This window comes from Carassius gibelio, chromosome A5 (assembly GCF_023724105.1).
Source record: "Carassius gibelio isolate Cgi1373 ecotype wild population from Czech Republic chromosome A5, carGib1.2-hapl.c, whole genome shotgun sequence".
Taxonomy (NCBI): Eukaryota; Metazoa; Chordata; class Actinopteri; order Cypriniformes; family Cyprinidae; genus Carassius; species Carassius gibelio.
Window position 1 is genome coordinate 6,661,081 of NC_068375.1, and position 13,165 is coordinate 6,674,245.

Here is a 13,165-nt window from a genome sequence, read left to right on the forward strand (position 1 = left end):
CTGCAGTGCGCTCTCTCTATCCATGCATTCCTTGTGTTGGCATCTATGTTTACAATTAACTATTAACACTGTCCGCTCTGTGGATGAACAAATCATTTTATTGTACTGTTAATGCTATAATGCTGCAAGTCATTCCTGAAGATGAATGTAGTTAATAACCATTATGATTAATTATGTACATCTCACTTTGAGCAAATTTTTTTACAGCACTGAGTAACATTTCTCCAGTAAAACATAATGATTAAGGGGGGGCCTTGCACAAAGAGCAGCTTAGGGGCGCCTGACCACCTCAATCCGCCCCTGATGACAGCACATCAAATTAGCCAACCTACAGTAGGATCACGTGATCGTGAACATGCAAAAAGTACACACATTTAACATATTTTTACCATAGTAGCTGTTTCTCTACCATGTCATGTGTAGTCATTGCGCAGTAACTACAAAATATGCCATTCTTCTCTCACCGTAACTGTAGTTTTACTATGGTATTTGTAGTTAATCTCTATTTTCAAAAGTCTTCAAAAGAATGTGTCAGTCCTTGCAATGGGGTCAGCCCCTCCTCCTCACTAAGATGAAAATGTTTTTGTTTTTTCCTCGCTCAGAGTTGCTCTCAGAATCTTAATCTATGATTCCTAAGAAATTCCTTAGAAATGTTTAACCTAACCCTAACCAGAGGGCCCGTTTTTTTTTTTTTTAAGATTCTAAGAATCCCCTCAGAGAGCTCCTAATTTAGCTTAAAAAATTTATATGTAGGTGTTTTAACTTAAGAGCAATTCAGGAACAATCTGAGAGCAACAAGTCTTTTGAAGACTGTTATTGGTAATTGAAGGTAATTGTTTGTGTGATCACTTGCCTATATTGGGCTTTGACAGACCCAAGTCACTGGCACTATGGCATTTCTGTGCAGTGTTGGAGATGTTAGCGTGTCTCTAATAAGATCAGTCACAAACATAAACCAATCTAATGTGTAGTACCCATTTTATTAACTCCCTGTCGTGTATTGTGTGCAACACATTTTTCTCCCTCTTCATGTTTTGTCCATTTGCTACACTGCTAAAAAAAACTCTTGGACATAATGACTAGTTGCCCCCTTTTTAAAATAGCCAACACAGTTTTGTTTATATCTGCTCGGAACAGAGCCATTGAGCTCTGTAAAGCCACTGTTGACAACCACATTCTAATAGATTACTCCCAGATTCAATATGAAACTCTTAGTAAAGCAATAATCATGCTGAGGCTGTGTAGTTGTTAAAGTTTTTAATAAATGCCGACTTGCACATATGATCCGCTCCGTGCAATGGCATCTCTGGACCGGAGTCAACGTCCGGATCAGGGGCCTCATTTATAAAACTGTGCGTAGGATCCGTACTAAAAATCTATGTATGTACAAAAGCACACCTGCACGCAATTTTCACTTTATAAATCACAGCCTACCTGATAATTTGCCAACACAAAAAAAAGAAATAATTTACCGCCCTTTATCCGCCCACATTCTACCATATATAGACAATGCAAATTACCTCATTGGCCATGCATATTAAAAGGAGCAAGGAAATTTGTGTTTTTTAAATACAAAACCATGGCAGCAACGGAGAGCAAGGGCAAGAAGCGAAATTTCTCTGAGGCAGAAATAGAGGTTTTTATGAGTGAGTTGGATGAAAGGAAGGCTGTTTGGTGGCCACAGCAGTTGAATTACCAATAAAAACAATTTAGAGTGGCAACACATCACTGCTGCGGTAAACGCAGTTGCTTCGGCAAACAGGACGGTTCCAGATGTAAAACAAGAAGTGGTCCGATCTTAAGGTGGGAGAAAAGAAACTGCTTGACTCTCACCGACAGAGTGTGTGTGCGACTGGTGGGGGCAAAGGCACCCCCGATTTGTCCCCAATGGAGACCCGAATGGCCTTGATTCTCGGCCAAACCAGTGTGTGTGGCATGGTGTCTGAGAGGGAGGGAGACACAGATGTGCTGGACACAGGGGAACAAGGTAAATAACTTTATTGCTTGTGTGCTCAATTAAACAAAATAAATTACACAATTGGTTTAGTCCTTATTCTTGCAGAGTCTGTGGGAGCCCAGTGTGACGAAACTCCCAGCGCAGAGTCTGCAGGGGCTATGGAGTTTCCCGAGGTCCCCAGCACAAGTGCGTCCCTACCGTATGGCACGGCTGGAAGTGGCCGGGTGCTGACTGAGGCTGTTCTGCAGACACAGAGAGACACCATTAATGCAATTACTGTAATTGCAGATGAGCTTAAGCAAATAAGGGTTGTGCTGGGTGACATTGCATCTACATTAAAAGATCTTGTTAAAAAATTAACATTTGCACTGTTGTTCTTCACAAATGGTGCATTACTTCCTGACAGAGCCTTGCTCCCTGATGATGTCCTTCTTGTTGGGGAGGGGGGTGTGGGTCAGGCTCTTCATGCTGGTGTTGTGGTAGGTCTGAAGGAACTGGGGTACCATTCATCAGTGCAATGTTGTGTAAAATAGCGCACACCATGATGATCTGGCATATTTTTTTAGGTTGATATAAAAGTCTACCGCCCGAAGCATCAAGGCAACGCCATCTACACTTGAGGCCAATGGCTCTCTCAACTACTGAGCGCGCACGAGCGTGGGTATCATTAAATCGCACTTCTTGTGCGCTCTGAGGGTTTGAGAATGGGGTGAGTAGCCAGCGCCTGAGCGGGTAACCGCTGTCACCTTTAAAGTATAACAGATTATTTGTACAATAGGCTTTAACTGTTATGTAAAAACAATTATATGCATTTACTTACCCAGAAGCCAGCCATTGCGAACGGCACCTGCCCTAAGTCGATTCCCTACACTGCTGTGCGCTAGAATAAAAGAGTCATGTGTAGAACCAGGCCATCGTGCCACAACATTCCTTAGTGTCAATTTGGTGTCACATATAATTTGCACATTTATTGAATGCACGTATGCGATTCACATAAATGAATTAATCTGCACTCATATTGCTATAAGGGCTCCATATGTAGTCAATTGTGCCGATTACATTGGGGAAACCGGACATTGCTGCAAATTGCCTTTTGATATTGGCCTGTTCTCCAACAGTGTAAGGAAACTTTATGTATTGATTGGTCATTTGAATAATCCCTTTCAAAACTGCAGGCATTAATGAGCTTAGGGATGGCTGTGAAATCCCAGACCTATGACAAATTAATAGGAATGTTAAAATCAATAAGGTTTTGCTTAAAAAAAAAAAAGTACACTTAGTTACCTGTCGGTTATTTCCCGCTGATATGTCCCGGTTGCCAAAAATCCTAAAACTGAAAGTACTTGGGTTGGTACCGGGATGGCGCGGTTCCGTGTTGTTGGTCTTTGTAATGCTGGGCCAAGTTCAGCACAAGGATCCAAGAGCATGGCTCTAGGAAATCTAAAGCGGCTTATAAGCCACTCATCATCATGGGCTAGGAAATCCTCATGGTCCCTGAATACTCTTTCCCTCCGAAGTCTGCCATTGGCATAGTCTTCCAGCAGTGCCAGCGCATCCATCATACAAAATGCACTTAAGTGTTGCGGCAGTAGGCTATTTATGTTTTCAGCGATCAGATTTAATCATTTACACCTTATCACATTAATCACATAATGAGTGATAGGCCTACATCCATTTAAGAATGGAAGTGAAAGAAATTAAATTTACGTACTTTCAGCATATGTTCAGCCTTTTATGTCTTTAAACTAAACTCAGAGTTTGCGTGTAGGTGCGAATTTTTTCACGTCAAGTTTTTCTTTATAAATCCCACCTTTTGCACAGGAACTGGAGTATGCATGTTTTCAGCCCCGTTTTGTGCGTACGCAAGCTTTATAAATGAGGTATGTGTGCTACTGCAGCTCGCGTAAAACAACGTGGAATAGGAGCCATTCACTGTACAGGAAATACTTTGAAAAAGTGACCAATCTCAGCCGGTGCTTCAGAATCTATTTATAATTCAGGGGGCAGGCGCTTCGGATTCTAGAGCGACATTTTTGTCACTGTTTTGGAGTACACTGCTTTATAGATAACATTTAGACTAACATTAAGATACATTCTGAATTATTGATTTCTTTATATTTTCTTTAATTTTCAAAGAGAATTTTGTTACTAGGAGCAACTCTTATAACTAAGAATTTCCATGAATATAGGCCCAGGGCTGAGAATTATTCTCAAGATGTTGCTAATAATTGACTCAAGTATAAAAAAAATTCCTTGGCTCAAAACTATGCTTAAAAGATAGTTATCAAGCATCTCAGTCATCATTTTAGTGCAGGACTAAATATTAAGTGTCAGTCTTGGAGATGATTCACAACTTTTTTCTCTTTTCAGACTTTAAATGGAATCTACTATCGTATATTTAAAAAAAAAAAAAAAAAAAATTCACAGGACAAGCGAGATGACAGTAGTGCCGACTACATGAACTAGCAGTATTTAAATATAGTATTTTTTTACTTAATTCCAGTTTATCAGTACGTCCGAAAGTATATTTTTCGATTATTGGTGATTCCATAGGCTCTTTTCGTGCACCTGCATGGTCAAAATGGCAAATAGTAAGCTCAGACAAGTATAAAGAATCTTTCTCTTACTCCACCCATGCACGATTACATCGTTGATATGTACCATCGATCTCACGTGCTGACAATGACCACATTGCCGATACATGGCACCTATTTGGGGTACACTGGCACAGGAAATCCAATTTATTTTTGCACGCTTGATTTCAAATACTATGACTGCACCAAGATTTTTCGGACTCATTATCGGAAGAAGCTCATTGGATTTGCTAAACAATTATTCAAGTAAGCCTCACGGCGTCTACCCTCGTAGACAAACAAATCATCCTTAGTATCGAACTCCCTGTCAGTCGCTGCAAGAGTGCTCCCGGTTGAGCCAACCTTTGCCTTCTCCGTTCAACTATCAGCAAAGCTTACTCGTATGACATTGCAAGTATTAAAATCCTGTCATATGCTTTCCCGCTTAAGCAATCTTGGACTTTCCATCCGACCACCAGCGAAGCTTACCCGATTAACCCCCCCCCCCCTAAAAAAAACACTTACCTATCGAACACCAACGAGTACATCGCAGCTAAAACAAATTTTCTCTCCGATGGCAAGATGTACCCATCCAATACCGCAAGTTACGCTTTTGCCGAACACTAACGGGTGCCTGGCAGATAAAACAATCTAAATTTTCCCTCCGATGGCTGGAGAGACTACCCATCTGGTGTCGCAAATTTTATAAAATAAAATAAAAATAAAAATAAATAAATAAAAAGACACCGGATGCCGGCCATAGCCTCCCGGCCAGATAACCTTACCTTTTTCAATCCTATTGCCGGCAAGGCTTTTCTCTTCGATGCCAAGAGCTCAAGCTCCCATCGGATGCTGACGAGAGCCTCCCGGCCAGACAACCTCACCAATAAGGCTTACCCGTTCGTTGCTCACATTCACATTCACAGGAGCTCACATTCCCTTCGGACGTAGGTGAAAGCCCCCAGCTACCTGCTTTGCCATTCTGTCTTACGTACGGAGAGGTTTACCCATCCAATGCATGGAGTCAGGGCTCCCATTGAATGTAGGTGAGAGCTTCCCGGCCAGACAACCTTACCTTTTCCGTCCTTTGGCAAGCGAGGCTTAACCATTCAATCCGGGAGCTAAGCTCCTGTCGGATGTCGGTCCGAGCCTCCCGGCTAGACAACCTGACCTTTTCCATCCTTGGCCAGCGAGGCTCACCCGTTCGATGCTAGTGCTCCCATGGGACGCTGGCGAGAGCCTCCTGGCCAGTCAACCACGACCTTACCACGTGGTTTAATTTACAAACCAACAAGCAAGCTGTTCGATGCCGCAAGTACCAAACACACAAATAAACCCTCCTTCCTACGATTGCCAAGGCTTACCCGTCTCTTGCCGGGAGTTGCAAACTCCCATAAAACGCTGACGACAGCCTAACGACCACACAAACTTACCTTTTCCATCCTACGGCCTGCGAGGCTCACCCAGTTTTTGGGGAACAGGAAGTCCCCGCTGGACGCTGGCAAGAGCCTCCTGGCCACCTATCGTTACCTTTTCCGTTCGATGCGTGTGCTCCCTTCGGACGCTGGCGAGAGCCTCCCGGTTAGACAACCTTACCTTTTCCTTTTCTATGGTCAGCGAGGCTTACCCGTTCGATGTGTGTGCTCCCTTCGGACGCTGGCGAGAGCCTCCTGGACAGAATTGCTTTACGTTTCCAGTCTACGGTCGGCGAGGCTTACCCGTTCGATGTTTGTGCTCCCTTCGGACGTCGGTAACAGTCTCAAGGGCCACGCAACTTACCTTTCCATTTGACGGTAGAAGAGGCTTAACCGTCCAACGCTGCGAGTCTCGTCCTCTCGCAAAAAAAAAAAAACGTTCAGCTACTCTCACATCTTTTAACCCCGCCTGGCGAGGCTTACCCGTTCAATGTTCTGAGTTTGAGGCCCCATCGGATGCCGCGTGAGACCTCCCAGTCAGGTTTTCCTTTCCAACTCTCCCCGTCCGCCGAGGCTTACCCGTCTGATGCGTGTGCTCCCTTCAGACGTCTGGCGAGAGTTCTCTCGAATGGGCCTATGCTTGCCGGCCACAAGTGAGTCTCATCCATCCGACGAACCCCTGTTATAAAATGCTCATTGAGAAAGGGGTCCACAACATAAGAGGAGACATGAGGCCAACAGCAATTTAACCATTTATTTTTGGACTAATAAATGATTACTCAATCTCATGTCTCTCATTCACCTCAACTCTCCACATGTAACAATAACAATTAAACTATACCAAAGTCAAATAATATACTTAACAGACACTGACAAATAGATCAAACCAAATAAACATCAAATAGAACACAGCTTTCTTCGCAGGCTGAACATCATGATGCGCACCACATTCACCGCTGAATGGAATTCACTGCTGCATGCTTCATTCTGGTTCACCCTTCTCTTATATACTCTAGTTGAGCCATCAGAGAAACAGGACACAGGTGTGCAGGGGCGGAGCCTAACACTCAGAAGAGAAAAGACTAATTAGATCACTAACAAACAAATACAGATTCAACACTCAGAAGGCTTAGGCCGTAACACTTCTCCCCCTAAAGGAAGAATTTGACTTTTCTCTTTCCTTCCTTAAAAGGACAAGGAAAAACAAATTCTAAATGAAACCATACCAAAGCCTAAACCAAACCACGAGACAAAGCGTCGGCCACCACATTGTCAGACCCTCTTTTGTGATGGATCTCCAAGTTATACGGCTGAATTATCAAAGCCCAACGCATCAGTCGTTGATTATGGTTATACATTTTATGCAGAAATACCAACGGATTATGATCCGTATAAACGGCGACTGGACAAGAGCTGGACCCCACATAAAAATCAAAATGTTGCAATGCTAACAACATAGCTAAAGTTTCCTTTTCAATAGTGGAGTAATTCAACTGATGACGGTTAAACTTAGCTGAAAAGTATGACACTGGGTGGCCGATTCCATCAGCACCCTCCTGTAGCAGGACAGCTCCTATTCCAACTGCACTAGCGTCCACCTCAAGCTGGAACGGGCGAGTCATATCTGGGGCAGACAGCACAGGTGCACTGCAAAGAAGAGATTTTGCAGAGAGAAAAGCTTGCTGGCACTCATCAGTCCAACTGAAACAAACTTTAGGACTACACAGTTGAGTTAAGGGGGCAACTACACTTGAGAATTTTTTGCAAAAACACCGGTAGTATCCAACCATGTTCAGAAATCTACGCAACTCTCTCCTCGTAGTAGGTACTGGATAGCTAAGGACAGCAGCCACTTTTCCATCCAATGGCCGTACCTGACCATTCCCCACCTGCTTCCCTAAATAGGTGACAGAAGCCTTAACAATTTCACATTTCTTAAGGTTTAGCGTTAAGGAAGTATCTGCTAAACGCCGAAACACGTCATGTAAGGTCGACAGGTGTTCATCCCATGTAGATGAATAAATGACTAAATCATCCAAATAAATATTGCAATTATATTGCAACCTCACCTAAGACAGTTGACATCAAACGCTGAAACGTTGCCGGTGCATTTCGCAGGCCGAACTCCATTCGTGTATATTGTAGGAAAGCGTCAGGTATGACGAACGCGGAGACCGCAGAAGCGTGTTTAGTGAGAGGCACCTGCCAATAGCCTTTCAGCAGGTCTAACTTAGTGATATACTTTGCGCCACCAAGATTGTCAATACAATCATCAATACGTGGTAACGGAAAAGCATCGCCACAGTGACAGAATATACTTTCCTGAAGTTGGTACAAAAGCGAAAAGACCCATCAGCCTTTGGTACCAGAACGCACGGCTCCAGGGACTATTGCTCGGAACAGCAAAACCATTCTGCAATAAATATCTCACTTCGTTCTTCATTGCCTCTCGTTTACCTATTGGACAGCGATAAGCATGTTGCTTGAGGGGTAATGCACTGCCGACCTCGATGTCATGCTGGATGACATTAGTACCAGGAGGAATGTCATAGAATAGACTCTGAAAACTTTCTATCAGCTTCATTATGTCTCCTCGCTGTTCGATCATTAAATAGGAGAGCTGAGAGGAAAGCAAAGATAAAACTTCTGAGTTTTCAAAACAACCTCCTTGTAAAGCTTCCATAGGGACATTCAACCCATCATCCTCAGTGTTGGTAGGCAAGGTATAAGTTAGTAAGGAAACATGCTCAGTGGTTAACTCAGTCACTGGTTCACATGCCAAACCCTCAGTGGTGTTCTCTTTTGGTTCAACACGACATAAATATGGTTTCAACATATTGACGTGACATAAGTGAGTTTTTCGCCTCCTCTCAGGAGTATATAAGATGTAATCAGTTTCACTCAACTTACTTTTGATCACATAGGGGCCAGAAAAACGTGCAGAGAGTGTGGACCCAGGAATGGGGAGCAGCACTAAAACTTTCTCTCCTGGCAGAAAATTACGCACAACTGCCTTTCGATCAAAGCGTTTCTTCATTTTCTTTTGTGAAAGAGACAGTGCTTCTTTCGCCACAGTACACGCGTTACGCAAGCGCTCACGAGTACGTGATACATAATCAAGGACATTAGTCTTCGCAAATGAACCTGTACAAAGGAATTCCTCTTTCAACATATTTAAGGGTCCACGGACATTATGACCAAACACAAGCTCTGACGGACTAAACCCAAGCGAGTCCTGTCGGGCCTCACGCACAGCAAATAAGACTAATGGAACTCCATCGTCCCACTCATTCTCAGTCTCTATACAATACTTGCGCAGTGCCGATTTTAATGTTTGATGCCATCTCTCCAAAGCCCCTTGCGACTCAGAGTGATAGGCACTTGACACAACATGAGACACTCCAAGAGCTTTTAATGATTTACGAAACACGCGAGACATGAAATTTGAACCCTGATCAGTTTGAATGGTTTTCGGCAACCCTTAAAGTTGTAAAAAAGTTTGTTAAAGCTATAGTTACAATCTTAGCAGTTATGTTCCGTAATGGAATGGCTTCTGGAAAACGTGTTGCCACACACATGATTGTCAATAAATATTGACATCCAGACTTAGCACGAGGAAGTGGGCCCACACAATCCACTAAAACATGCTCAAATGGTTCGCCGACTGAAAGTGAAAGTGAAGTGACATTCAGCCAAGTATGGTGACCCATACTCAGAATTTGTGCTCTGCATTTAACCCATCCGAAATGCACACACACAGAGCAGTGAACACACACACACACACTGTGAGCACACACCCGGAGCAGTGGGCAGCCATTTATGCTGCGGGGAGCAGTTGGGGGTTCAATGCCTTGCTCAAGGGCACCTAAGTCGTGGTATTGAAGGTGGAGAGAGAGCTGTTCATGCACTCCCCCCACCCACAATTCCGTCCGGCCCGAGACTAGAACTCACAACCTTTCGATTGGGAGTCCAACCCTCTAACCATTAGGCCACGACTTCCCAAAGTCTGCAGGAATAGGACAGAGAGGAGCAAACGGTACTACCTGATTAGGTTTTCCACTGACCTGACAAATATGGCATGTCTTACAGTGCTTTGCAACATCAGATTTCAACCCTGGCCAAAAGAAATGTTGGAGCACCCGGTTATAGGTCTTAGTTATCCCAAGGTGTCCAGACCAAGAATGGTCATGGGCGAGACTTAAAACGTGTGGTCGAAATCTCAAAGGTACCACAATTTGATGCACCGAATTCCAGTCTTCCCGCTGCTCAGGATTTAGCGATCTACTCCATTTACGCATGAGCACATTATCATTCCAGTAATAATGTTGGTTACGTAACGACGTGGTCTTATTTTCAACACTCGCACGACATTTGTTTAATGAGGAATCATTTCTCTGAGCTTCAATCAGAGTTTCCCACGAGACGGGCAAATCAGCAGACAGATCAAAGCAGAAGGATGAATTCAAAGTCATTTTAGACGCGTCTGAGGATTCAGAAATAATATCATCTCTCAAAATCTTTGAGAAGACAGAATCGCAGAGAATATTACTTTCTTGATAATCATGCTTCGCTTGTGCTCGCATCACAACAGCACTAAACACATCTGGCAATTTTTCAGCAAGTACATCAGCCTGCGAATCATTACAAGGAACATCAGTCACTTGCACTACCGGCATTACCTTACCTCCAGCTATGTCGTTGCCCATGATAAAATCAACACCTTTCACAAGTAAAGAAGGACAAACTGCAACCTCAAAACACCCAGATGCCAAATCAGAAGAGACGTATACGCGATGAAGAGGAACGGGAACCAAACCCATTTCAATACCCTGCACAATCGCGCTGGTATTACACGCAGAGTCAGCACAAAAATCCAAAATATCTGATAATATGAAGGACTGAGATCCTCCTGTATCCCGAAGGATTCTTACAGGTTTTTGATTCTCTACCTTATCAGTTAACGACACAAATCCATCGAACATGAAAGGCTGAAAACAGCTCTCAGGTGTTGCAGGAGAACCAGAGAAGGATGGAGACAGAGTTTTCACCAAAACAGAACCTCGAGGCTGAAAAGATGAAGAATCTTGTCGCTCTTGTTTCCGTTTTAAGATACGACACTCGGCTAGCATGTGTCCCATTTTGTGACAATAACTGCGCTCTCTATTAGACTTCGGACTGGTAGGAACCCATCTATTTTTTGAATCAGAAATATTTTCATTTTCTTTTGGTGAGGGACCCCCAAAATCAGACGAATGCTTAAAAAACACAGTTTTGTGCATTAATGCGTACTCGTCAGCTAACACAGCAGCCTGTTGTACGGTGCTGACTTTTTGTTCATTTAAGTACAATGCAGTACGTTCTGGAACGCAGTTTTTAAATTCTTCAATCAGCAAAAGTTTTAGTAGAATTATAGTCAGTTACCTTGCACGCTTTTATCCACCGATCAAATAAAATTCCCTTTTCACGAACAAACTCGACATAAGTTTGAGACACTGCCTTCTTTGTGGTACGAAATCGCTGTCGATAATGCTCAGGCACCAATTCATATGCCCGTAGAATTGCGGTTTTCACGGCATCGTACTGTACGCTTTCCTCTAACGAGAGAGATGCACACACCTCTTGCGCCTTACCCGATAGTTTACATTGTAACATAACTTCGTTTGGCCATCTTAAAGCAACTGCAACTCATTCAAAAGCTTGAAAATATATGCTTCAACTTCCTTCTCACGGAAGGGTGGAACAATAGAGATATTTTTAACAACATCAAAATGAGTTGAAAACGGCGCTACTACAGATTCCGATGCGTTATCAGTCGAGACAGAATTAATACTCAAATTTGATGGACCTGCTGGGGTCTCAGAATTACCCTTCAAACTAGATGTTTTAAAAGTAGATTTTTTAGGTACCTCTGCTACAGCCTGCAACTCCAACTCCCGCAGTCGCACTTTTGTATCTCCATCAATTCGATACATCTCGATCTGACGCTTCAAATCATCTTGTCTCGCCTGAGCTCTATCCTGAGTCTCCCATTGTAACCGTGCTAAACGTAACTTTAAACGTGAATCTGAACTAACTACCGGTGACGACTGTGTAGAAAGTGAAAGAGGTTCAAATTTAGGCATTGAAGACGACGGACCTACCTCCGCACCAACCTCAATCAATGGAGTGACTGGATCACCAGTCAACACACGTAAGGGAGGACTTCCTGCAGCCGGTGCCGCCAACTCCACTGCTGCAACAGGAACAGTTTCCATAGAAGGAAATACCCCCTTATTAGTCAAACTAGCCACCAAACAAGCTTTTAACGCTTCTTTACGCAGTGTTCTAGAGATAGAAATCTCATAATGTTGAGCAATGAGAAACAAATCATTTTTCCGACATGTCTCTAATACTTCAACACTAGGTTGATCTATAAATTGACTCAACTCAAAGGTTGCCATCTTTACAAGAAGACAAAAGAAAACCCAATGTATAAGCAATAAGGAATACACCAACGCATTCCGGTCCTACTTACCTAACCATCAAGCTAACTATAACCTAACTAGTCTTCAGAGGGTACCGTTTAAGAGATTACTCTCTCCCCCCGGAATACCTCCAAAAACAACAAACTAAAATAATTAAGAAAACAATAAACAGCAAACCGTTGTCAGGACTGGCGCTAGACACAGCCCTGCTGGCTCACTCTTTCTAACCGGAGAATACGTAGGATCACCCCCAATCTGCTCCACAGAATCCAATTCAGGATCAATCAACCTTAAAAGAAAAATCAGGACAAGATCCCGGACGAGCCCCCATTTATGTTACGAACCCCTGTTATAAAATGCTCGTTGAGATAGGGGTCCACAACATAAGAGGAGACATGAGGCCAACAGCAATTTAACCATTTATTTTTGGACTAATGAATGATTACTCAATCTCATGTCTCTCATTCACCTCAACTCTCCACATGTAACAATAACAATTAAACTATACCAAAGACAAAGAATATACTTAACAGACACTGACAAATAGATCAAACCAAATAAACATCAAATAGAACACAGCTTTCTTCGGAGGCTGGACATCATGATGCACACCACATTCACCGCTGAATGGAATTCACTGCTGCATGCTTCATTCTGGTTCAGCCTTCTCTTATATACTCTAGTTGAGCCATCAGAGAAACAGGACACAGGTGTGCAGGGGCGGAGCCTAACACTCAGAAGAGAAAAGACTAATTA

General features: G+C 43.2%; 1 protein-coding gene across 1 annotated transcript in view; it reads right to left on the reverse strand.

The window, feature by feature from the left end:
* The window catches only part of LOC127990179 (uncharacterized), a 163,891-nt gene extending 152,590 nt beyond the window's left edge, over positions 1-11,301 (reverse strand). The window contains exon 1 of the mRNA XM_052591480.1: positions 9,811-11,301. Within this exon, the coding sequence (XP_052447440.1) occupies positions 9,923-11,224 (1,302 nt within the window). The 5' untranslated portion in view covers positions 11,225-11,301 and the 3' untranslated portion in view covers positions 9,811-9,922. The remainder of the gene's footprint in view (positions 1-9,810) is intronic.
* Positions 11,302-13,165: the final 1,864 nt, after the last annotated feature.